The 26,937-nt window shown below is 46.9% G+C and overlaps 1 protein-coding gene and 1 long non-coding RNA gene across 6 annotated transcripts in view; one reads left to right on the top strand and one right to left on the bottom strand.

The window, feature by feature from the left end:
• Positions 1–7,852: 7,852 nt before the first annotated feature.
• LOC118678277 lies at positions 7,853–8,426 on the bottom strand. The gene is made up of 2 exons (XR_004974842.1): positions 8,320–8,426; positions 7,853–8,064 (listed from the first exon to the last, which is right to left on the bottom strand). It is a non-coding gene; the product is annotated as an uncharacterized LOC118678277 (long non-coding RNA).
• The window catches only part of BARX2 (BARX homeobox 2), a 57,645-nt gene continuing 39,133 nt past the window's right edge, over positions 8,426–26,937 (top strand). For 3 of the 5 annotated variants that reach the window (XR_004974840.1, XM_036353741.1, XM_036353743.1), the window contains exon 1: positions 8,428–8,919. Coding sequence is in view for 3 of the 5 variants with exons in the window: in XM_036353741.1 (XP_036209634.1) it covers positions 8,733–8,919 (187 nt within the window). In the remaining 2 variants the exon portion in view is untranslated. Of the gene's footprint in view, positions 8,920–26,937 lie in introns of all 5 variants that reach the window. The other 2 variants (XM_036353742.1, XR_004974839.1) reach the window with 2 other exon arrangements.

Below are 26,937 nucleotides of genomic sequence, written 5' to 3'. Positions count from 1 at the left end.
CAGAAAGACTTTTTAAAACTAATTAATTAGCAATTAACTACAATTAAGTTAGACATTTAACAAGTGATAACAGACTTCAACCTAAGAGACTGTGTACTCTGGAATATTCAGTGGGAGGGTGAGTCATCTCGGACTTAATATCAAGTTTACATTATTCAGTTATGACAGTAATTATTTTTAATTGTCTATGACTTAAAAACATACTTCAAATCAATGCACAGAAAACAAAGCCACAAAAATTAGACTGACAGGTTATCTGTACTTAATGTGACCCCCAAATGAATATAACAATGTTTTCTTCCTCCAGTGAATGTCTTCAAGTGAGAGCTGCATTTTAATACAGATTTCATCATGGTTTCGAACACTGCAGATCAGAAGGTTTTCAGCCCATGAGTGAGAATGTTAATGCCAAAGGAAAATGAGGTAACATGAGCAGAATGTTGGGCTGGGATCCTGAAACTCCCCTCCCCTCCACTGAGCATGTGTTTCTCTGTGGGGCTGTCTCTATGTAATCCATAAAGATAATGATTTGAAATCCCACGTACCCATAGATGACATCATATAAGAGACGAAAGGACTGTATTATTTTGATTTCGTAGAGAAGCAATTTTGTGCAACAGTGGTTCAGATGAAAAGCTGTGTTCACCAATATTTGGTCATTCAAATCATGTGTTAGATTTCCTTCAAGTAAAGACACATGGGCATAGAAGCGCCAATAAATTAGAGGGGGATACACATTATTGTGTGATTGGTAGTGCTGCTGCTTTTATTTTTCAACACTTAGTGAGCCCTATTCTAGCTTAATTCTGGCATAGTCCCAACCTTGAGAACCCAGAATCCAATTGAACACAGCAGTGTCTTCGAGACTGGCTATGGTGAGGTCATCTTCATATCCATGACATTTTGTCCTGAAGATCTGTCAGTACACCTTCCAAACATGAACTGATAAAAATCACAACCTCCTCCAGGAACTATGGACTGTGTTCTGGTGTCAGAGGAGAAACCCCAAACCTTTTGAGCTACACCCACTTCTCACTACGCTGAGAAAACAGCCCATTGTTCTGCCTATACCAATGACTAATTTGACTAATTTCCCACCCTGCCTTGGTCAGGATCTTGATTGAACTGATTGAAACGGCCAGATGTTTTGGTAGCATCTGTAGACATAATCTAAGAGACTCACTTAATTGACTTAAGCACACGTATCAGAATGTGGACTGGCAATAGAATGGCGGGGTCTCTGTTCTGTGATGGCTTCCAATCCCCCATTAGAAGGGCAGGCTGCTCCTGTCATTGAAATGCATAGAGATTGGCACCATCTCATTCATTTGCTTTGGTAATTTGCGGCCTATTTAGATCTGAGCATCCCTGTAACGTGTGAAAGTCAGCAAGGAGAACTCCCGCTTTGAAGACCTATAAACACTGCCGCTGAGGCTTCTGCTCAAAGTGACATGAAGTATTTCTGGGCATAAAAAAAACAACACCCAAATGTACAACTCTAAGCAAACTTTTATTCCACTTAGATGACCTAGCAAATGATAACATTTGCATTTTCTTAATGTTTGAGCACTTTTATACGCGAATGTTTAACACCAGAATTTTCCATCTTATTTTTTCAATTCTCCCATTTTGCTCTGAGAATATTGGCAAGGTGATAACCTCTATGGGTGATTTTCAAAAGTCATTATAAATAGCTCACGGAAATCAACGTTGCCTTTTTAAAAAGCCTATCGTCACAAGAAACACTTCAAATTGTGGTTTTACGTCATAGAAAAAGAGTCTACATGTCATCCCACGCATGAAAGCCTGCTAACCTAGGCTGAGAATTCAGGCTAGACAATTCACTTGGCTCTATTTCCTCTTTCCTCTCTCAAAGATTAAGGATTTCTCCTGAATTAGTTTAGTAAAGAAAATTTTCAGATCTCTCTCCCCCCCTCCTTTTTTCCTATTTGTATTTCCTTCCCCTCTCTTCATTCCTAATACAAAACAAGTGTACAGACCATGGACTCAGCCACGAGTAAACACACACACTCTCTCTCCACTTTGACCTAAGTAGGTGCTTAGCACCTTGTCCAGGAGTTTGTACAAACTTCCTCTTAGCAACCTGAAGAGCCGACACTATAACCTTCTCTGATTGGCACACTGCACCCATAGTTCTGGGTAAAATGTTGTTCTGAGTTAATTAGCAGAATGACAATCACGCCTGCGGATTTCTGTAACCCTGAAAGCTGTGAGTGTGTTTTCCTTTCTGTGTTCAGAAGGCAGACTGGCTCCGCAGGTTCTGCTCTGCGCTGGCTGAAGCAGGGCCCGTCTGGTCCTTGGTATCTGGAGAGGGGAATGGCGGACCCACCAACCGCTTGTTCTCTTTGAAATCCTACCTCCTGTGGGTTGCTGACGGGCCCTGTGTTAGGGAAAACTACAGGAAATTCACAGAAAACCTGGCCGAGGCCTGCTTGAGGCCAAGGAGAGAATAAAAAATACTTTATGAAATAATTTGGCTGAGACGTCACCCGTGGGTGCAAGATCATGGCATTTCTTTTGCAGACAATAAAAAAACGTGACAGCTATACATGAGCCAGTCTCCTAAAAAGTGCTGGCTGGAATGATTGACACCTGCAGGTGTGCGGAGTCTGTGGTCCTGTGTGCCAGGTGTTCAGTAGCACTTAGGGACCCTTGGTGGCCAGGGCCGTTTCCTTTAGTTAATGATAGTCCCCACTCCCCATGCCTGCTCCTCGCACTCTTTATTTCTTGGTTGATCCTGGGTGTTAAGCATGGAGCAAAACCTAATCCCAAACACGTCTAAAACAGCAGAGGCACTGATGCCTTTTCAAATGCAGTTTTATTTTGTGATTTAAAAAAATAGCAAATTGCTTTTCTTTTTTTAAAAAAATATATATTTTATTGATTTTTTACAGAGAGGAAAGGAGAGAGAAAGAGAGTCAGAAACATCGATGAGAGAGAAACATCGACCAGCTGCCTCCTGCACATCTCCCACTGGGGATGTGCCCGCAACCCAGGCACATGCCCTTGACCGGAACCGAACCCGGGACTCTTTCGTCCGCAGGCCCACACTCCATCCACTGAGCCAAACCGGTTTTGACAGCAAATTGCTTTTTTAATTGAACTCGAAGTAAAGGTGGTGGGGGGCTGGCAAATGATGGGTGAGTGCCGTGCACACGGGCTTCCAGGGATCCTCCAAGAAATCTCTGACCTGGCCATCATCACCCATGTGTTATGGTTGAAGACCGGAGGTCAGGGAAATGGCTAAGTGGGAACGGAACCAGATTTGTCTAACTCAAAAGTTCCTTCACTCACCCATTGCGTGTTTGGGTGCTTTTCTCTCTTGTTGCAGCTTTCTTATTAGTAAAGGGATATCATGTGGGTGGGGTGGGGGGGTAGGGGGGTAGTCAAAACCAATGTTACTCCAAACTTCCGTATCTATTTTCACCGCAATAGAGGAGATTGAATTTTATTTTCCTGGCTCTATCTTTGGGGCTATTGGCAGAAATAGGGCTGTTTGGTGTTAGAACAGCACAATTTGAAAGGGGAAATCGTGAGCAAAACAAACAATTTTATTTTATTTTTTTAATATATTTTATTGATTTTTTACAGAGAGGAAGCGAGAGAAATAGAGAGTTAGAAACATGGATGAGAGAGAAACATCGATCAGCTGCCTCCTGCACATCTCCTACTGGGGATGTGCCTGCAACCCAGGTACATGCCCTTGACCGGAATCGAACCTGGGACCTTTCAGTCCACTGAGCCAAACCGGTTTCGGCACAAAACAAACAATTTTAATCTGTATGCTAAGCTTTAAAAAATGTTTTAAATATTTAAACGATTTGCTGTGATTTTACTCTTCCTGTAAACGTTTGACCCTCTGTATATATAGCCACGGTCTTTCCCCCCCCCCCCCCCCCAGTTTAACCTTCTCCTCCAGAAAGATGGGTGAAGAAAGAATAGAAGGACTTCCCCAGTCCTTTCTAAGCCACTGATCAAATGGACTGCATTAGTGCCCTCTCCTGAAAGGACGCTTTGCGATGTATGAGAGCAGTTTTTGTAAATGAACATCACCCTTAAAAACCGAGCCAGGCTCCTTGTCCACCTCCTTTAGCTTCTTGTTCTGCAAGGCTGCAGCGCCCGGGCTCCGCAGACGGCAGCTTTGGCATGGCCCTGGGGCCCGGGGGAATATTAACTTACAAGGCTTCCCCTATGTTGCTTTTACATGTCTGAAACTATTTCAAAACTTAGCGACTGAAATACAAGTGATTAAGGACACTTGACTAGAATGTAAGAAGTGCTTTTGTTCCTCCCTCCCCACCCCCGCTCTGGAGAGAAGGTGGTGGTTGGGAATGAATGAGTGTATTTTTCAGACATGTCCCGGCTGCTTCGGCAGATCTACATGGAAGAGGACGCCGGAGATTCTAAAAGGGTGGTCAAAGTAAAAATCAGGCAAGTTCTCCTAGGGGTAGATCCTCGTTGCCATTTCAATGCCACTCTGTGACTCTCTGTTTTATTAAGTGTCATGCTCTAGATGAGTGGTGAGACTGGGTGTGTGCTGAAATGGGAAAGGAGGAATCTTTGGTTTCTAGTCCCCGGAGCCTCCTAGCTTTGCAAAGGTGTTCTTTTTTTTTTTTTTTAATATATCTTATTCATTTTTTTACAGAGAGGAAGAGAGAGGGATAGAGAGCTAGAAACATCGATCAGCTGTCTCCTGCACACCCCCGCACCAGGGATGTGCTGGCAACCAAGGTAAATGCCCTTGACTGGAATCAAACCTGGGACCCTTGAGTCCGCAGGCCAACGCTCTATCCACTGAGCCAAACCGGTCAGGGCTGCAAAGGTGTTTTTGCTCCCTTCTCTCTGGCTCAGCCTTCCGGGGAAGCAGGTGCCAGATTGGGGAGGGGGGTGGGGGGGCCTCACCTCCTGAAACCTCCTGGAGGGTGTGAATTTCCATTCCCCTCTGTGCCTGCCTAAGCAGCTGGGTGCAAATGGGCCCTTCCCTCTCTGTGGGTCCCCTCCCCAGACACAGGGACAGACACTGCCAGGGTATGGTCACAGGAGGCTGGGAAGTGCCTGCGGGTCTCCAGCAGCTGGAAAGGTTTGGGTCTCTTTGGCAGATGTTTGCTGTTCCAGCCACTTCATTAATGTTGGAAACTAAACCCCTGACTCTTCCTGACCAAAGCCCCAGGTCAGTGATTGACAGCTGGGGTGTGCTCCCCCGCCCCACACACACACATACACAATCTGAAAGCAGGAGAGAGGAAGCGAAAAGAGAGAGGTGAGGGCAAAATGGGGACTTGTAGCAGCTATTGCTAAACAACCAAAATATCAAGGAAGGCGAGAGACTCATTGGAGGAGAAAGAAATTCAGTTCAACTTGTTAAGATTTGAAGTCCCATCTTGTGCTTGTGTCTGTATAATTATATAATTAGCCCACCTTTCACGCATTCATCAATTCAGGACACCTAGTGCCAGGCACATGCTAGTATTGATGATATCAGATGAATAATAACAGAGATTGGCCCACCAGGAGTTCCTTGTCCAGTGGGTGACATGAACATGCAAAAGACAGTCAAGGGACCACTAAGACAGGGGCAGGAATCACAGCGTTGGGGAGTGGAGAAGCGAGCAGACGATTCACAAAGGGGGTGACATTTGAGATGGGTCTTGAACGAGTATTGGGGGGCGAGGAGGAGGGAGGGCCTGGGGTGCGGAGGGCATTCCTATAAAGGGGACTGCTCGCGTAAAGGAACGGAATATGTAGGAAAGGCCAACCTTGAGAAGTAGGTGTTATGATCACCACTTACAAATGAAAAAAAAAATAGGGTTTTTTTTTTTTTTCAGCTTCGATGATACAGGATGGAGCGCTAGAGGCTCCAGACTCCAAGATCTGGAATCTCTCTCCCCACCACAACCTGGGGAGGTCCTCAGACCCCCTCTGAGATAGTTCGTCTCCGTAGCAGAAAACAGAAACGATGGAAAACAAAAGGATTTGTTGAATCGAAATGTCTTACTTCTTTAGCGACTTGGAACACGGCAGATTTCAAATCAAAGGACCAGTCTGCAGGAAAATATGGGCGCAGTTTGTGCCTGGAGTCGAGTAGGAGCGGGGAGGAGGGAGCCGGCCGGGGCCAGGCGGCTGGAGCCTCCGCGCGCGCTGCCCTCTCTGTGCGCTGCCCGCAGCTGCCAGCGCGCCCCGGCGCAGGGGCACGGGCGCCCGCGCAGCTCCGGATCCCGGTCTAAAGAGAGGGAAGGAGGAGATCAAGAGGAGAAAGATCGAGAAAAGGAAGAGAAAGAAAGAAAGGAAAAAGAGAAACGGGGATGTAAGATGGAGAGAAGGGAAACAAGGGCAGAAGAGAGAAGAGACAGGGGAAGTTGGATAGAGAAGAACGAAAGTGGCGCAAACAGTGGGAGGATGGGAGGGAACATTGCAAAGGAGGGAGCGGTGAAAGGAATGGGAAGAGACCTAGAGGCTAACATAGTCAGGAGGATGAGAAAAGAGTTAAGGAAAAGGGGGCATGAAAGGATGGAGGGCCCCGGAGATTCATTTGGAGCGCGCGCGTTCCGTGAGCGCACGGCAGGGCCTGGGAAGAGTCGGAGCGGGCAACGCTCAGTGCCTCGACCCGGTCGCAAGGTGAAACGGAGAGTCAGTCGCCCAGGCGCTGGCCCGCAAGCGCCCGATCGGCCCCGCAGTCCGCGCTGCCCGTGGGGTCGCCCCCGGCACGCGGCGCTCAAATTCTGCCAAACACCCATTTCTCGGCGGCTGCCTACATCCCCGCATTTTCCACGGGTTAACTATAACTCCCCACCCAATTCTGTCCTCGGCCGGAACGCCGCGCCCCTGGGACCCCTCTGGTCCCTGCTCCTCCTGCGTCCAGGAGAACCCCTCGGACTCGGCGCCAGACGGCGATGCTGGGCTGGTCCAGGTGCGGCCCTCCGCCCCGCGCGGGATAGCGGATCCGCCGCGGGATCCGCCGCCAGAGCCGGGGCGCGCACGGGCCAGAGAGCGGTGACCTTCCGCGGGACGCGCGCCACCATCCGGACACCTGGAGCCGCCTCTGCCCGGATTGGATTAGGAGAATAAAGGACAAACGATTGTAAATAAAGAGGAGGGGGCGGAGGGGCACACAAGCACCCCGGGAAGGAAGTTTCTTAAAGGTGCCGTGTCTGGCGCTCGGCCCTGATTGGGGTTATTACTACCTATTTTCTCCAAGTGTTCAGTGCTTAGTTCCCCCTCTGTGTCCCTCTGAATCGAACCGCCTGCTCTCGCGGTGGGGTCGCCCAGCTTCTGCGGCGACTCGCTCCCGGGCAAGCAGCTCCTCGGGAAACCCCGCCACGACTCGGGCCCCTTCCAGGTTTCGAGTGAGGAAACGTCACCAGCTCCCAAACTCGGTCTCGGAGAAAGCGATCCGCATCTTTCATTCTCGATTTCCTCTCAGCCCCGCGCACATCAATTTGGAGACACACCGTGGGAACGCGGCGCCCCGGGGCGGTTTCCGCGCACGGCCCGCGCGGTGGCAGGACTCGGGCAGTGGGAGCCTCCCTGGAGCGAAGGCTGGGCGTGGGGTGGGGGTGGGGGGTCCCCTCGCCCAAGGATCACAACTGAAAACAAAAGTTCCTCCAGACGCGGTTGGGAACGCACTAGGACGGTAGGCGCCCAGGAGGAAGAAGGCCAGCCGCTTAACGAGCGTGTGTCTCTGCGGCTCCCGGAACCCCGCGGCGTGGCGAGGGAAGAGGGACAGAAGTTGCTTTGCCGGGAGTGTCCCTGGTCCGAGATGCCGCGAACACGCTGCCTGCGAAGGGCACGCCGGCGCTGGCGACCGAAAAAGTTTATACATCATTTACAAATAAAAAGGAATGCACACTTCTGTTGGTTACTTTTTTATTTCTACAGTTTATTACTGGGATAGCGGACAGGGCAAGGGTCATCCATGGTTTGGGATCTCCATGGGGCAGTCAAGTTTGCAATCGGCGCAAACATCCGATGCTCGGCTCGCACGGGCAGCGAGCGCAGGGGACCGGAGGGGCGACCGCAGTCCTCTCGACCAGGCCGGTGGGGGTCCTAGCCCGGAGGGAGAAGGGCACATTGGTTTCTGGGGTCGCCGAGGACTCGGCTTCTTCCTAGTAAGGGACCTATGCCCGCCCGTCCCTGGTTTGAAGGCGGGGGGAGCGGGGCCAGGTGGGTAGTGAGATGCGCGCGAAGGAGACGCGCCGGGACGCGCTGGGGGCAGCGGCCCGCGTAGGCCAGGCCGGCGGGCGGGGCAGTGCGCGCTCCCCGCACCGCGCGCACCCTCGAGCGCGCACGCTACACACACACCTGGAGGTTGTTCCAACGGAGGGGCGGGGAGGACAGGCGAAGCGAGTGTCTTAAAATAGAGAGTCAGGCAGAAGAGCGAGAGACGCGCGCAGGCGGGAGGAGGCGAGGAGGGCGACGGGCACGCGGCGCGCAGGCTCCCGCCGAGTTGGCACAGGCGGGCTCCCGGCCGCCGACGCCCCTCGGCGTGAGTCCGCACCCGGCCCTGCAGGAAGCGCGCGCTGATTGACAGTGGCGGCGTCCCCAAAAAGGCGCGGCGAAGATGCTGATCTGCGGGTGGGTCTAGACGCGCGGCCGGCGCGCCCGGTGCCCTCTCCCCTCCGCGCCCCGCCAGGCAGGGCTCCGCCGCCTCCCGGCTGCCGAGGCGCCGGGCACAGACCCCCGCCGGTGCGCCAGCCCCGCGGCCCCGGCTCACCATGCACTGCCACGCGGAGCTGCGGCTCACCTCGCCCGGCCAACTCAAAGCAGCCAGGCGGCGCTACAAGACTTTCATGATCGACGAGATCCTCTCCAAGGAGACCTGCGACTACTTTGAGAAACTTTCCCTCTATTCCGTGTGCCCCTCGCTGGTCGTGCGACCCAAGCCCCTGCATTCCTGTACCGGTAAGGCGCCCCGCTGGGGGCTTGGGGGGGAAGGGGGCGCTAGCTCTCTCGCTGGTGTCGGGCGCTTTACCTCTTCTGTCCTCCCATCCGAGGGCGAGAGGACTAGAGTTCTCAGCGGCGGGCAGATTGCTAAGGCGGCTGCACTTTTCGGTCTGGGAGAAGGCGATCCCTGGGAAGGGCTGGTCAAGGTGTGGAACACTAGGTTGGAACAAAAGGGAAAAGGCGACGCGCCCCAGGAGCGGGTCGCCGGAGCCAGAGGGCGCTTCCTGCTTCCCAGCGCCGCCTGGGTTTTCGGTCAGAAAGTTCAAACTCTTGACCTGGTTCAGCGCCTAAAACATTGTTTCAGGAAGTGGTGTTGCTTCTCGCCTTGAGTTAACTCCAATCTTCGGTCTTCACTGGGAATTTTTCAAGGAAAGCGGTATGCGAAGGCTCTCGACAAAATCCCATATTCACTGAACTTGACTGGAAAGGATCTCCCTTTGGGGGAAATCGTTCCGGAATATGTCGCACTGTGTTGTAAGCGGAATTAGTTTTCTGTGCCTGCTAAACGAAACGAAACTCAACTAAACAACCAAAAAACAACTGTGATAACAATAAAAACATTCCTCACATCTGGGTTTCGTTCTCTGCAAGAACTAAGACCAATAGTGACGATCAAGAGCACTTCATAAATATGCTGAAAAAAGCGGAGCTTTATGTAGAAAATAAATCCAAAGGTATTTATTTTTTTAAAAAAAACACTTTGAGTACATGAAGAGAATTGAGACTGTCTAAACGTAGGGATAGCAAAAACAAAAACACAAAACAAAAAGCTGAAGCAATTTTTATTAAAAAAGTTATTGACGGTGCTTTCAACTCAAGGTGTCCACGTGGCATTTCAAACCAAAAGACCCTTTGAGGTTATGTTTGTTGCATGGACGGCATGACGTAAATTAATTTAGTCATATTTACATTGAACAAGGAAACTGAAGGGCTAGCAGTGGCTTTAAAAAACGTTTTTGGAATGGCCAGGCCAAGACCTGGGCAGTGATTGAAATCCTTTACTTTCTGTTGGTTCCATTGGAAGTCCCTGTAGGATAGTCGGTGAATATGTGTGTAAATACATACCATAAAGCTCTCTTACAACCGAATTGTGCCTACATGTATTTGGTTATAACATGAGTATTATGCTCAATTACACCTTTGTAAAATAAATTTTATCTGTCAGGTGGAATTAGGCCTAAGAGCCCATACCACAACTTGTAATACTGAATTTTAAAAATCCCGAAATAGCCAAGACAAGAAACAAATAGGACATTTTAGAAACAAGGTAGATATCCTTGATGTTGATATTTTTACAGTTGTGTGCCTGCCGCGTAAAAACCCTGGGTGGATAGTTTTCGTAGATGTTGGATAGGGGAGGTAGGCTGCATCTTGTGTTAAGCATAAATTTAATAATTTACTACAATAACTCAGTTCCTTTTCATCGCAAATTAAACAGAGAGGATCTGTTTTAATCACAAATCTCAATGCGCCTTGCTAAGGTTACTTACCTGGAGGTTCCCAGGACAAAACAGAACAACTTCTAAACACTCAGGTCAAGCATAGAGCCTGCAGGTTTGTTTGTTTGTTTGTTTGTTTTTTAGTAACTTCGCAGCATGCATTGATTTGAAGGCAGCCTTTTCTGACTTTTATCAGTTTGGGAACTGGATCATAGAAGAAAACAAGGAATAAAGAGCCTCTGAAATCAGTGGTCCAGTTATCCGTCAAGGCTAAGTGCTGTGTTTTACGGGACCTTGTGTGGGAAATTAATCAGAGGAAAATAAAATGACTCATCTGAGGCTGTGAGTTAAAAGAGAACTGTGCGCGTATATCATGAACTAAAAGCGTTGCTCAGTTTTGTGCTTCTGGTGTTCATTGATGGTTCGTGAGAGAGGGTCGTGGCTGGTTTTCTTGCCCTCTCATCCCAGGGCTTGCTTTCTATGCATTGTTCTTTTGAAAATGTGTTGTGAGTTTGCTCTCCTTGAGATTTAAGATACAGAAACTGGGATTTGCCAGTGGAATTAAACCCATAAAAACTGGCTACAATAGTCCATACTTTCAGACCCAAAGCTTTCAGTGGGTTTACGGTTACAGTTAAAGCCTTACATGTATTAGATCATGGGAATCCCATTAGTGACTTCGCAAAGGTTTTGCAAATACCCTACTTTCAAAGCATTTTGTTGCTTTTAACGGTTATGTTCAGGATCAAAAATCTTAGCTTGGATGAACTTAATCTTTTTTTTTTTATTAATTAAAAAACAACAGCAGTCAGTTCTTGGCACCCGTCACCCATAATGAAACTGTAGTTTTTTTCTGTATCAAGATAACTAGCACTTTTGGTGGAACCAATGCATTAAAAAGTTCAAATCAAGTGAAAGGCACACATTGGAATTAAAGTTACTGAACTTTCTCATCCTTTGGCCTGCTGTTTTAAGATTTAAATAAACAACAGAAGTGAACTTTGTCAGGTCAGACAATGAAAACTAAGATACAAAAAGTCACCACCCTGCATAACAGTATATAAAATTGGGGTGGAAAGAAAGCGATTGCATCGAAAAGGCCTCTTCATAGTTAAGCAGTCCATGTTCTTTAGATTAATAATTCAAATATCAATTCATGATACTGAATCTCCTCAGGCAGAAGATCTTGAGTTCCGGTAAACTGGGAAATGGAAACATTTTACGTAATCACCTGACAAAGATTTATTATCAGGCATGCTAACCTTAATGGAATACTCACCTTCAAAAAATTACTCTCTATTTTCACAGGCCCATTTCTTATTACAAATGGTGTGATTTTAGTCTTAGAAAGCTGTTTCTAAATCACAGGGGATCTCCTAAGTCACATTATAATCACTGAGAAGGAACCTTGTGTGGGAAATTAAGCCAAACGAAAGGAACGTTTATCATTACATTTAAAATAAGATTTAAAAAGTGAAGCGCAAAGAAAGCCACCATATGAAAACAGGTGTGTTCTGCAGACCCCTGTTGAGCTGTGCAATAGGCTCAGAATTAATTTGGTATATAACACGTTGGTCTACTTTTCAGTTTGAACACAGTGATCCTCATTCAGAATGGAAACATATTGCCATTTGGGAATTAGTAACGATCACACATCAACATTAGAGCATAGACAGTGACTAAAGGCCAAGCATGAGGTGCCCTTTAGGGTGTCGTAAACTCTGTTGAAGTCTGCAGTGTGTTGTCGATTTCTCTGGTTGGGATTTATGCTTCTTGGTGGAAGAGTCACTTGCAGAAACCTGTCCTCCAGGACAGAATAGACTGCAGGGCGGAGGGGGATGGGGTACCCGCACAGTAGCTTTGGGGGATCCCTCTTTCAGTTTGATCTTTAGACACAGGCAGAGTTTCTAAACTTCAGTGGTATTTGGAAACAAATGAATAACTCGCTTCACAAAAACAACGATGTCACAGTTTACCCTCAGAATTTTCATAGGAGGATACCGAGAAACCAAGTGACTGTGCTTATAATTTGTGCTAATTACTTATAATTATTTATAGTATAACCTAGATTTACCGCAGACTTGCACATACATATTTGTGGGGAGGTGAATGTAGACATTTGGACATTTTACAACCCATGACCAGTACGTGACTTTTAATTATTCCACTGAAACCATAGTCCAGCCCTGGCCGCGTGGCTCAGTTGGTTGGAGCATCTTCCTGTAAACCAAAGGTTTCGGGTTTGATTCCTGGTCAGGGCACATACCTGGGTTTTCGGTTCGATCCCTGGTTGGGGTGCCTATGAGAGGTGGCTTATTGATGTTTCTTTCTCCCCCTTTCTCTTTCTCCCCCCTCTCTCTCCTTTCCTCTCTCTAAAATCAGTGAATACATTCTTGGGTGAGGATAAAAAAAATTTAAACCATAGTCTAATTCCTTCCCCCTTCTCCGGCAGAATGATCCTGTTGAATCTGTCTGTGATTTGCCAGTCTTATTGCATAGCTGATTGGAGGTATAGAGGTGGAAGGGATCATAGACCAGTGTCCCCTAGGACAGTGGTCGGCAAACTCATTAGTCAACAGAGCCAAATATCAACAGCACAATGATTGAAATTTCTTTTGAGAGCCAAATTTTTTAAACTTAAACTATATAGGTAGGTACATTATTATTAAATTAATTAGGATACTCCTGAGGCTTAGGAAGAGCCACACTCAAGGGGCCAAAGAGCCGCATGTGGCTTGAGAGCCGCAGTTTGCCAACCACTGCCCTAGAAGAAGACACTTTTTTGCAAAGTGCTAGGGTCACATCAGTGTGGGCGTCGTTTCTGTCCGTGCTACCCACGCTGTCCTTCTCGTTAGGGTACCCAGGAGTAGGAAGACCTTTCCCACGTGGTCACACACCCGGGGGTAAACTCCTGCAGTCACACCCAAGGCACAGACAACCAGCCAATTAAAAGGGGCATTTGGGGAAAGGTGTTTATCTGAGGAGGTGGCATTGAGAACATTTTATCCTTTGGTGGGTCCAAGAGAAACAAGTTCTTTGGGGTGGTGTCCTTGGGTTCATTTTTCTTTTCTTTTTTTTAATCACAAAGATTGGGTGTCATCGCAGTGAAAAATGAAAGGAGGTGCGGACGGGTATCATGACTTCGTAGGGAGGTCGGGAGCCAGCTACTGCTTTCTGGAGTTGGCTCCTGTGGCTCCCCAAACTCAGCTCTGGCTTTCAGTCAGAAACCAGACCCCGTAGGATCTTGGGAGCTGGGAGCTGGGCACTGGAATGTTAATGGAGAAATGCAAACTGGGGTTTGGGAAAATGATCATTACGAACAAGCATTTGCATTTCTGCCAGAGGCAAATAGGCTTTTATTAGCAATTACTCATAACCGCGTCTCCTGTTCCCATTGTAAGGGCACATAAATCAAGGGGCTCACAGGGCCAGGACTCATCAGGGTCAGAGACTATATTTGGGCTGAGCTCTTTTGAGATCCTCAGCTGTCGTTTTATTATCCCTTAAATGTTATAACTCCTTTGTTGAATAGGGATGCTGAGGGGTTCTTTCAGGAGTCAGTTTTAACTAGTGACTACTGCATGAGCCGTTTCTTCTCTGGTTGTGTTTTTCTAATGAGAAAATGATTAGAAGTTTCGTTCACAGGTTACCATACCTCTCCAAACACCTGTCATCTTCAGTTTCATGGAATGCAATAATTTAACTCAACCAATATTTATGCTTGCTCAGTGATGGCACTGTTATGAGTCACTAATGTCAAGTTTCTTCTAAATCTTGACAAACAGTTGGGATATTTGAAAAATGCCTCTAGACTACTTGTAGAACCACTGCCAAGCCCTTTGTGGTCCTTCTCTCAAGTATGTGATGGGCAGTTTGGAATTGGGATGGGGAGCATTGTGACACTTCAATGCTTTTGCTTACCATATGGAATTTCCTCTTTGAACTCCACCTAAAGGGCGTTATCACCAGCAAAACTGTCATGTTAACCTCGTTAACGACAACTCAAATGAACTCCAATGAAACCGTACCCATGGTTAACTCTACGAAATCAGTTTCCTACAGAGATGCTCGTTTGTGTGTTTTTCGGTTGTACGTCTGGATGGAAAACAATTTGTGATACAAGCGTGGACAGCAGTGATAAAGTTGCCAGTTTTAACATACCTCGGGAATCTAAAGGCAAAGATCGTTAGGATTAATATATCCCAGGAATCTGTATGAAAAGCAGTTGAGGATTGTACAGAGAGATGAAGGGAAAGAGAGAGAGAGAGAGAGAGAGAGAGAGAGAGAGAGAGAGAGAGAGAGAGAGAGAGAGAGAGAGAGGAGAGAGAGAGGAGAGAGAGAGAGAAAGGAAAAGGGAAAAAGAAAAAGAAAAAGAAAAAGGGGTTTCTTTTGAAACTTGAAGCTACTTGACTTAGCCTTGTGTGTGCCACAGTGCCCTTCAGTGGCTGTAGGGACAAAACAAAGGTGGCTTTGGAAATCCTTCTGTCAGCGTAGGGCCTGTAAGTGTGATTCCACTTAGACACACGCTGGAGCCCCTTAGGGGAGGAGACCCAGAGCCTGGGGTCTGCCCGGCATGTGCGTTCAGTGTGGAGGCCTGAGCAAGTGCTAACCCAGGAGCAGTTTTAGGTGTCACTGGCACTTTTGTTTTGAGGTCAAGGAGGAAGAAGAACAGAGATGAAAGCCAGGCAGGTCGTCTGGATCTGAGCCTCCCTCATGTGCACGAAGCCTGTGAAGTTCTGTGGGTGTTGTGAGCCCAACCCCCACGATTGCCACTGGTCCTGGCCGAGGGAAGTGAATTCGGGTCCTGTCGCTGAGTCCGTTGCCGAACTCATAACTGGGATCTGGTGGAGAGGGCTGCGAGGATTTGGATGTGACGCATAGATCGAAGCTTCAGTGCTCTCTTTTGGGGAGTCCTGGGTCCATGCAGCATGCGGAGGAGCAGGAGTTTTCTGTGTGGGGGGGATGGACCCCATGCTCACAGCTGGCTGAGCTTCTTCGAAGCCAGAACGTCCGCAGAACCGTCATGAGCCACTCCTCTCAAGTGGCACACTCGGGCTCAGTATGACAAGGAGGAAGGGAAGAGAAGGATTGAGACTATGTGGGTGAAGACATTTTACATGTGACAGGCCCCTCTCTCCCCCCTCGCCAGGGCCTGTCTCCGTTTTGGCTGCTCCAGATGTTGGAATGGCTCCCCCCCCCCCCCCCCTGCATGGAGGACAGGATAGAATAGGCAGTAGAATGTATTAATCACGGGGTTCAGATCCGGGCCTTGTACAAAGTTGGTGGTCTTAGACAACGAAATACTATGGTGTGTTTTCTGTTTTTTGTTTTCATTTTAACCAAAAAAACCTTTGCAAACCCTCGGGATTTCATTGATTTTTATTGCAGCTTAATAACAGTTAGAAAAATAAATGTCTCGTTAAAACGAATGCTCTAAATAAAAACACAGTTAGTTTTCCATTACGGTGTCTAATTACTCATCATCGCCAGGGCATTTTTATATGGCAGTTTAACTTCTGGAAGGTGGAAACTTGGCACGTATTGAAGGAACAGAGCAGTGCACCTAGATAGATATCAGAAGATGGGCTAATTATATTTGGGCTGGGGTTGACTCTTACCCAGGATTGCTCTGAGAAGGCCTCTTTCTTCAGTCACTACAGGAAGTCTCTGCTTTTGCTAGTGCCCGTTGAAAAGGAATCCGAAGGGAGAGAATTCTGAGCATTAGATCACGTACAAGTGCATCTGGAAAGGGACCCTGCCAGTTACCATTGGTGCTGATGTCAGGACTACCTGATAGGCCTGGAGGACAGCTATCCACGCTTGCTGACTCCATGGCAGGGTTTGTGAGGATGAATGGACACAGCCTTTCTCCCAGGAAAGGTCAGGCTGCCCCTGAACAGGAGCCAAGCTGGGAAGCTCTCACCACCAAATGAAGGATGTCAAGAGCGCCAGGAGGGAGGCTGACACGGGTCCTTTTTATTGCGTCTGTCGCTCACCAACACGTCCTCTGGAGCGTGTCCCTCTGGATCTTGGCGACATATAGGTAATTCCACAGTGAGCACTGAATGGGACCAGTTGCCCCCCCCCCCCCCAGGGGATGTCAGTGTGCTTCTGGCCATTATTACAAAACACCCGTGTCTGTGATAAGTGACAGGATAATTGTCCTTCGGCTTTTCTTATCCAAGGATCACGTTTGATGTGTGGGGAAAGGGACTGGCCCTGGGCCTGGTGGAATCCCATGAAGTCACGGCTGAGTTTCCATCTTGGGAAACCTGACAGGTCCCTAACCCTGATTTACCTGCCAGCCTCCACAGCCCTTTGCCCTCTGCCCAGAGTTCCTGCCACACTTTAACGTAACCGACTCGGGCTCACGGTCATTCACAAAGGAGGCCACAGCCACGTGTGGATTGAAGGAAGTGTAACTTCCATGTTGAGTTTGAGCATGATCTAGGGGAACTGACTCCCCATTTTTCTGATGGTAACTTACACATAACCAGGTACTGAGTTCATGTCTTTGAATCATGGGAAATAGTCTGGACAAGGAGAGTTGCTGAGGCAGCTCCTCTGAGTCCTCCGGTACTTATTCCAAAGGGAGCTACACATCTGGGAGAAAGGCTTTCTATCCTGAACCTTATCCATATTCAGAACAATAGTAGAAATAGTGATGGTGTTTTTTAGTGTCTCACATGTCCTAGGCACTGGACTCGGTCTTCATGATCAGCTTCAAATCATCCCTAAGAGATGGATATTATTATCTCCGCCGTACGGATGGGGAAGCTAAGACCCGAAGCAGCATTCTCCAAGTCACAGAATAGGCAAATATCTCTTACAAGCAATAAAATAAAAGGCAAGTACAAAAATTGGCAGTTCATAGAAATGAAGAGCTAGAGGCCAGTAAGCATGAGAGGAAGTTTGCCTCACTGGTAGTCAGCCACACACCAGTGAACAGGAGAAGCCATTTCATACCCATTGGGTAGGCGAAAATGAAAGAATCTCACAGTATTAGTTCGTGACAAGGATGTGGAGCAGCAGACATTCTCATACTCTGATGGTGGGGGTAGGATTTGGTACAATTCCTTTGGAGAAATTTGTGGCAACACCCAGTAACGCTGCAGATACACACACATCCTGTAGCTCCCACTTCCACTTCGGTGTGGATGTCCTGAGAAATCACTGTACGTGTGCAAAAGGACACGTGTATCAGAACACTCATTTCTGTGTTGCTTGTGATACGAAAAATCTAAAACAATCACTGCTTTTTAGAAGGAAAAAAGAGAAATCATATGTGCTATCTTTTTTTTTTTAATATATATATTTTGTTGATTTCAGAGAGGAATGGAGAGGGAGAGAGAGAAACATCAATGATGAGAGAGAATCATTGATCGGCTGCCTCCTGCACGCCCTCCACTGGAGATCTGCAACCCTGGCATGTGCCCTTGACTGGAATCGAACCCGGGACCCTTCGATCTACAGGCCAACGCTCCATCCACTGAGCCAAACCAGCTAGGGCTGTGCTATCTTTTTATGCAGTGATGAAAATGAATGAATCAGATCCACTTGTGTGTATATGGATAGATTTTAGAAACTCAATGCTGAGGAAGAAAAACAAAGTGTAGATTGACACTTACAGTCAGACACCATTTATATAAAGCTGGAAAACATGCAAAATATCTATGTATTGTTTAGGGAGGCAAGGGTATGGGATCGGAGAAGGCTCCTCACAGCTTTTTATTTGCCTGTGTAATTACGGTAGTTATCAAGGAAAAGGCCTAATGTAAACATGGCCAAGCATTAAGTTTTGGCAAAGCTTGGTCATGGGTACACAGATGTTCTACATTATGCTTTGTGCTTTTCTGTATGTTTGAAATTCTCTATAATATAAACATTGAAAAATGATAGTACGGGAGACCCTCGTACGCATGAAACCCTTGATCTTGTGGGGCTTTTGATGGCTTTCTTAATGGCTTTTCTATCCTGAAACAGAAGCTTTTCAGTCTCACAGAGGGGAAATAAGAACACTTTAGAGGTAGACACGCATACAGCTCACACTCACACAGCCACTGTGACTTCTGAAATTGGTGTTCGGATCTTCCTTACCGCCTCTGGCTGGGTGGGGACATTATTTATCACCAAGGTAACTGCTGTTCACCCAGTAATGCTTTGGCATCTGAGTGAGTGGTTCCTGAACTGGGCACCAGGGCCAGAGGAATTGCTGGGAAGTGTGTGTGTGTGTGTGTGTGTGTGTGTGTGTTCCCAAATATACATCGATAATCATGCAAGCAAGAGTGATTAGGTTTCTCTTTCCCCCACTTCTTAATGATGTTGAAAACCACACTAAATCGCCTTTGATGGCATCTGCTGGTATGACGTGCCATCCTTGGCTTTGAGAATGGCCCATTGCTGTTGACAATTTAACTTGAAAAACAAAACAAAACATGGAAGGACAGCTGTGAATGCCAAGGATCTAAAAATGTTAATGTAGCTGCTTAGCCGGGAAGAATGATGTCGATATCGGCTGATACGCTGGTGGTGTTCTCTTTATATTTTGTAACCACGATTGGATTTTAGGCTTTGTTTGATGTGTGGTCCCAGGGGTTGTTAGGGAGGGATGGGAACCGTCACCATGGTGATCACACAGAGAGCTGTCTTCAGGATAATCAATGGTCGTCCTGTGGTTTGGAGAGGATAACCTAGACCACGTGACAGTGACAATGGGTGTGGCAGATGCTCGGTGCAGCCGAGACATTTTTCTCTTCTCTACAAAATACATACGGCCAATTTAGAAATATTTTTTTAAGATTTTTTGACACAAATGTGGCCCTTTAGGAGCTCTGCCTTCCTGTGCCCGTTCAGAGGGGAAAAAAAAACTCCTTCGTGTGTAGATGAAACAGTTTGTACTGTCGAGAGTTGGCCAAAGGGTTTCCCCTTCTCAGACCAGCCCTCTGGGCCTAAACACACACATGGGCAGAGAAGAAAACACTAAATCAAAGCACCCCAGGGCCCTCATCAGACCTTTTATAGCCAGAGTGGCTGTGCTGTGGCGCTTGGCAGTGTACCCGGGCAGCAGGAATGAGTGACCACATCCAGGGGATGGTGGCCAAATAGGACATGACGGAATGGATGGTGGATCTGTCGGACCTGTGGCCAGCGAACAGACATTCCTGGGGGCAGGAGCCAGTCCTCTGAGCATGACACGCACGGTGGCTGGGCTCACGCCAAGGGACTGAACCTTGGCTGTGTCATCAGCCTCCCGAACCCCTCCAGTGAGGCCGTATTCCTCATAAAGCGAGGAAGCAAGCTGGGCTTTGGGCTGGGAATGGAGGAAATCTCATCAAGAAAGATGGTCCACGCCCGGCTGGTGTGGCTCAGTGGTTGAGCATCGACTTATGAATCAAGAGGTCACAGTTTGATTCCTGGTCAAGGGCAGATGCCCGAGTTGCAGGCTCAGTCCCCAGTAAGGGTTGTGCAGGAGGCAGCCAATCAATGGTTCTCTCATCATTAATGTTTCTATCTCTCCCTCTCCCTCTCCCTTCTCTCTGAAATCAGTAAAAATATATTTAAAAACTAAAATTAAAAATAAAGTTCAGTACTACCTAGAATCTATATGAAAGTGTGTAAACGAACTCAGGTCTGTCCCTTTCCACAGAACTCACTACTGTATAGAAAGCCAGGTCCATAGGAATTTATTTTAAACCTATGAACTCCTTTGTACATATTTATAATCATTTAATGTGTGCCAGTCAGTCTCTTGTCTCTCATCTCCCTTTTTGATTTGGGTTTCTGAGTGATTCCAGAAGAATTCTAAGAAGCACGCAGACTTCACAGGAAGTAAGGTCTTGGGGCGGGGGGCGTGTTAGTGGACTTGATACCGTCCGACTGTGCGACACTGAACTCATCGTATGGGCTCTGAGCTGTGGTTCTAGGGCCATCAAAGGTGGAATTCCCATCAGGTATTCATTGGTTGCTGTGAACCAGAGAGAAAATGTTTAACAATTAAATGCCAGACCAATGCTTTGAAGAATTACAACTTGGGACTATTTTTTATGAAGTATTTGTTGGGGGGAAAAAAGCCTCACCAAGTGGTTTGGCATCACTTAAACCAGGGTGGGAAACATCCAGCCCGCCGGCTGTCTAAGGCCCGAGAAATCATTTGGTCTGGCCCTGCCAAGGCATTAGGGGTGAGTTAATTCAATGTTTGACCAAATACAGCAGGCTGGTCTTCAGGTGGATAATTTTGTATGGACCTTGAATGATGTTATAAATATCCAGATAGCCCTTGGCAGAAAAAGGTTCCCCACCCCTGACTTAAAAGAATACGAGATGGTTTTTCACATTATGTCTAGTTTGGCTGCTTCTGAGAGTCTCTATTTTTAAAAAGCTTTCTCTATGATTATCCTGAAAAGTCACGTTGGGGAACTACTGTAGTGTAGATAACAGCTTGCAGATGAGGCTGGTGCAGTTTACACCCCATGACTCAAACGTGTGAGGCCCTTTAGGGGAGCAATCCTAGTGTATGGCTTTCCCGTCCGATGGTCCTCGGTTTGCTTGCATTTGACTGTCTGTGTGACCTTAGGCGAGTCATTTCATCTCCCTGACACTCAATTTCCTCATCTATAAAAGGGAGATATTAATAACTACCTGGCAGGGTTAGTCATGTAGGCTAAATGAGATAATGTATGTAAAGCTTTCAGCCTAGTCCCTAGCACGTACGTGCTCTGTAATTGATAGTTTCTGTTACAAACAATTATCTTAAAATGATAACCCCATCTTGATTGACTAAAGCACAGCCCCTCAGGGAAAGATCACTATAATGGTGAAGTAAACCCAAGAAAAATGAAATATCCTGGAAAACAAAACGAAACACAACACAACCACCCCACTTCAGTCTGGAGCATTCTTGTTGGCTGTGTCATTGCCCTCGCGGCCTTTGGAGGCCTCTTGCAACCTGGGTGGTCTGTGAGCTGTTCAAGTTCATGGATAGATAGGTTTCAACCCCCCTCCCCCCCTTTCTGTTTTAGAATGGGGATTCAGAATTTTGTAAATTTGTAAATGAGTGGCGTAAACAGGTCAACCCTACGGCATCAGAAAACGTGCTTTGCCGCTTCCTTTTTTACAAGACTTGCTCACGGTTAATTACCCTGAAGCTATGTCTCCTCATGCTGCTGTGCATCCCAAGGACTTTGGGGTTTTTTTTTTTTTTTTAGGAAAGTGGCAGAGTTTCTCCACACGTTTAATTTCTTCTTTGAAGCGCGGAGTTTAAGGAGAGTCTTTTCTTTTAGAGGAGAATACGGTGTGGGAAAAGGTAGCAGTCTGGGGGCTACCCGTTGTCCTAGTATATCACTGGGTCTGTGGTTCCCAGGGAATTGCTGAGGAAGTCCCTCTATCAGCGCCTTTGAGTTGCTGTGGGGGCTGGCTGAGGGTTGCACTCTGAGTGGTTTGGCAGGCCATTCTCTGGACAGGGCTGCAGGGACCAGGGCCCTACATGGATTTGTTTTCCTGGAATTGTGTTTCCCAGCTAGTCACTGGTGCCTAGGAAGTCAAGTAGCTGCTGATGTAATACTCTACTTGGTGAATCCGCTCCATGGTGTGAGACGCCTTCTCTTGACGAGGCGTTCTCCCTCTTCATGGTGGGAAGGAAGCCCCAGTGAAGAGGGTGCTACCTCCGCCCACCATTTAGAGTGAAGATTCCCATGAGCCGTCTCTAGTGACCCCATCCAGGTGCAGTGGTGGGTGGGGGCCAGGTGGGAGCAGGTGGGATGGGGCATGTGGCGGTGTCCTCCTGGCTGCCATGGAGCCCTGTTGATTTGTGTAGGGAGCCTGACTTGGTCCCCAAGTTTCTCAGACCATTGTTCCAATAGGACTCTGAGGGAGATAGGGATCTTTGGCAGCGTGGGGAGAATATTGCTAAAGGTATGAATTCAGAGAAGCAAAGTACACATGTCTGTGCTCCAGTAGGAGGGGAGTGGGCAGGAGTGGGCGGTGTGGGAGGCGGGAGGTGAGAGGGAATGTTGGCAAGAAGAGTCCGGGTAAGGAAGCCAGTTCTGCTGACGCCTGGATCTTCTGATGCCTGCTCAGCACTTGTCCCCAGGAGGAAGATACCTTTTCAAATGAGAATGGAATATTTCACTTTGGAACTTGTCCTAGGAGTACGTGCTTATTATCAGAGGCGTTCCTTGGTGACTTCTGATTGGGCAATGGCCCGCCCAGCCACACATGTAGCCAAATTATCATATATATTAACGATGCAGTAAAGAATTTCCTCATCCTGGGTCACAAAGGATCATTATTATTGTATCAGAACACAGTCATGGTATTCATGCGGTGCCTTGCTAGCAATCATGTGTACTTGGTGTCCGGAGGCCATGTGGGAGCCGAGGTCTGAGTGTACATCTTGTCAGAAAACCCCTCTGTCGCCTGGCCAGTGTGGCTCAGTGGTTGAGCGTCGACCTATGAACCAGGAGGTCACAGTTTGATTCCTGGTCGGGGCACATGCCCAGATTGTGGGCTCAATCCCCAGTGGGGGGCATGCAAGAGGCAGCTGATCGATGGTTCTCTCTCACCATTGATGTTTCTATCTCTCTCTCCCTCTCCCTTCTTCTCTAAAATCAATAAAAATATATTTAATTTTATTTATTTATTTTAAATATATTTCATTTATTTTTTTACAGAGAGGAAGGGAGAGGGATAGAGAGCCAGAAACATCGATGAGAGAGAAACATCCATCAGCTGCCTCCTGCACACCCCCTCCTGGGGAATGTGCCCAGAACCAAAGTACATGCCCCTGACCGGAATCAAACCTGGGACCTTTCAGTCCGCAGGCCGATGCTTTATCCACTGAGCCAAACCAGTTAGGGCTAAAAATATATTTTAAAAAAAGAAAACCACTCTGCTTAGGACCCCCCCACTGACTGTGAGGTCCCAGTGCCTCGGTTCCTGCTATTGGCAGAACAGACCTACCTCCCAGTGTGTTGGGGAGGAGTATTAATCCAATGCTTTGAAAATGTTCAAAGTGACCGACTGAGGGAAGCTGGCCGTCTCAGGGGACCGACACGTCACTGTGATTTTCTAGACGGCTTGACCGGAGGCCAGATCTGGCCTCCCGCCTCTTTCTCTGCTGCCATGAGCTCCGAACGGTCTGTACATTTGTCAATGGTTGAAAAGAGATCCAAAGAAGAAGAATATTTTGTGGCAATGAACGCTATATGAATCCAAACAGTGTCCCTGAGCATTTATCGGATCACAGCCACACCCATCTATTTGTGGTGGCTTTTGGGCTACGTCCGCAGAGGTGAGTGGTTCCAACAGAGACAGCGTGGCCCACAAGCCTGAAATACTTCCCCCCCGGCCATGTGCGGGCCGCTGAACTAGACTGTTGGGAGCAGGGTTCCGAGGCAGTGAAACAAGATTGTTACTGATCCATGGCAGATGATGTCATTCCAGGCCCGCAAAATACCTCCTTTGATTCTTCACAGACCAGGGCCCTGTGATGTGTGAAAGGCCCGGGGGTGGGAGTTTAGTGGGGAATTTTGCAAGGACTCTCTTAAATTGAGATCAGGCTCTGAGCGCTGAGGATACATTTCCAAACCTTTCTAGAGACAACACAGGATTTTTCTTGCACTGAGAGAGGGGTCAGAATATTTACAGTAACATGTTTGGGATTCAACTGAATTTGGGGGATTTTTTTTTTAAATTTGGGGGATTTGTTTGTTTGTTTATTTATTTATTGTTTGTGTTCCAACCCTCACTGGTTTTCCCAGAGAATTTTAGGATGACAACTTAGAGGATCTCAGGAGTATCGATATTACTAACATTTTCCAGTTTGAGGTTTGGGTGACATTTTGTAATGCTTCTTATTTCCCTTTGATGTATTGCCCATCCCTTGAAACAATAGTAGTCATAATAATGCAAGTTGTACAATTAATTCCATTTGCACAGCCCCACCTGGAGGGGTTCGCACAGCTGGTAAGGCACTGAATTGCGGGGGTACCTCTGCTGTGGAAATGCACGTCTATCTGCATCTGTTGGAATTTTCAACTCATTCAAGATCAGGGCTTCCAGGCCGTTCAAGAAGGATGAAGCCCGATTCTGTAGATGCCTCAGTCACACTCTTGTTTTCATTGAGGTGCTTGGGTTAGGGGAGACTTCAGTCTCCACAGCAGGTTTGGAGCTAATGAAACCCACTGGGAAGTGGGGGATGTGAATTTAACCGGATTCAGCTGTAACTTCCTGTCCACTGTTGGGTTTATCCAGACAGGAGGCTGGGAATCCTTACCACCAAAGGGGATTTGGAGAGGAGTGTGTATGTGTGGAAGGCAGATTGACTTCAGAGGAAGAAATCATTGGTGTTCTAGGTAAAATTCTACTTCCTAGAGATGTGTGGTACATGCCACAATGATTTTTTTTTTTTTAATCGTCACCCAAGGATGTTTTTCCATTGATTTTTAGAAAGAGTGGAAGAGAGAGGGAAAGACAGAGAGAAATATCAATGTGAGAGAAACACATCGATTGGTTGCCTCCTGCATGAGCCCTTGGCCCAGGGAAGAACCTGCAACTAAAGTACATGCCCTGGACCAGAATCAAACCCGGGAGCCGTTGGTCCACAGGCCAATGCTCTATCCACTGAGCCAAACTGGCAAGGGCTACAATGATTTTCTTCAAATCAGAGATGAACTTACAAAATGATAAACAAAACACATATAATAGCAAATACTTATACTGAACTCTGCACCAGGAACTTTTCTGAATAGCTTACATGAATTAACTTATTTAATAATAATCATGTGATACTATTACTTGTAGAGAGTGGTTACAGTGTTTGGACAGGTTCAAGCCTCGGACTAATGAGAGGGCACAGTCCTCTCATGGCCACGTGCAAGTCCCAGCTTGGAGGGCAAAGCCCTCCCAGCACAATTATAAAGGGTATAATTGTAAGCTTGAACCTATGGTCGGAATCTGTGGCCCCACGTGGCTGAGTGATATGGGCTGCAGGAGGTGCAGCAAGGAAACAAAGCTTGATCAGGTGCATGTAATTGAGTAGATTTGAAACCCACAAGAAGGTTGTAACCACGCCCTTACTTTGCCTGGTGGAATCTGGCTATAAAATAAAGAGACGGCTTACAGGCCATGGCGCTGTCGCTAGCTCTCCATCAGAGAGGGCAGCGTCCCACCCAGACCCAGCTTTCTTCTCTTGTCTGTTTTTTCTCAATCCTTCACCGCCCCCTCTCAGGTTCACCGAACCTGGCTGAGCTGGCTTGGCACATATGGCACCCAACGTGGGGCTGAGTATGCCATGGCCGTGCTGGCTCACCACAGTTATTCTTCTCATTTAGTTGAAGAGGAAAGAGAAAGAAGTAGAGAGAGCCCTCTTCTTGGGTGGAATAGTATGGAAGCGGAGAGGAGAAGTAAAAGAACATTCTAGGTTGTCTAGAGATTAACTACATTAAGGGGTTATAACCTCTGATTTCTACCGTGCTAATTAAAAAGAAAAAAAAAACCTCCTCCAAAAATATGGGTGGAGGAGCAGAGGAGAAATCCAAACCTCACTCCATAAAGGAGAAACGCAGTTGCCTAATTTGGAGTTTAGATTTCTGAATAGTATCTTCTTTTTAAAAGTGTGGTGATGAGTCCAGATTAGACTTTCAGCAATGTTTTTTAAAATTTCGGATTTTTTAAAAATTAAGACTCATTAGATTTTCCTTAGTTCTTTATTTCCAGGCTATCAAACTACCCCTAGACTGAGTAGGACATTTTTTTCACAAGGAGCTGTAAGTTCTTACATAGCTAGAAGCCTCTGGAATGTATTAGCGTCCAGATTTGCAAAGCAAGCGAGTGATGGCCATGGTTCAGTATTTTACCCATTATGTTTCACTGACTTAGGTACTGTTCCAGGAAGGGTTTGACTTAAATAAATTTTATCTCCTTATTGATACTGAAACGTAAAATGTTGAATGGATAAAAATATTTATAAGATCTAAAGAGGATATAAACAACAATAATACAATGAACAGAGAACGTTTCTTCTGAGGTTGCCGTGTTCCTCGTGCCATGCACCTCCCCTTCCGACAGTGCCCAGTTCTGTGTTCAGATCCTGCTCTTCGCTGTAGTTTTTCCATGTTTGTGTCCCTACCTCGCATATTGTGCAGCATGGCTGTGTTTTGAACCTGATATAAAGGTTAGCACACTGCTGTATTTTTTTGTGACTTGTTTTTTTCACGTAGCATTACATTTCCAAGAACCACCAGTGTAGCTGCAGTTCACTTACTCTCATTGCTGCATAATATCCAAGTGTATAAACAACCAGAATCTATTTACCCATTTCATTGATGGGCTTTCGGGTTGTTTCCAGGTCTTGCTATAGATATTGCTGCTTTGACCATTCTTAACAAATGCCTGGGCAGGACTCATTTAATTAATTTTTCTATGAAAAGGACAGTCTTATGGTTTAATGAAAATGATATGCACTCCTTGCATAGATAAATGCTGTTTTTATTTTGGAACACATACTGCATATTAAATGGGCTTATTTTTTTTACTTGCT

Source organism: Myotis myotis, unplaced genomic scaffold, assembly GCF_014108235.1.
Source record: "Myotis myotis isolate mMyoMyo1 unplaced genomic scaffold, mMyoMyo1.p scaffold_m19_p_20, whole genome shotgun sequence".
NCBI lineage: Eukaryota > Metazoa > Chordata > Mammalia > Chiroptera > Vespertilionidae > Myotis > Myotis myotis.
This window is presented reverse-complemented; position numbering and strand designations above follow the sequence as displayed.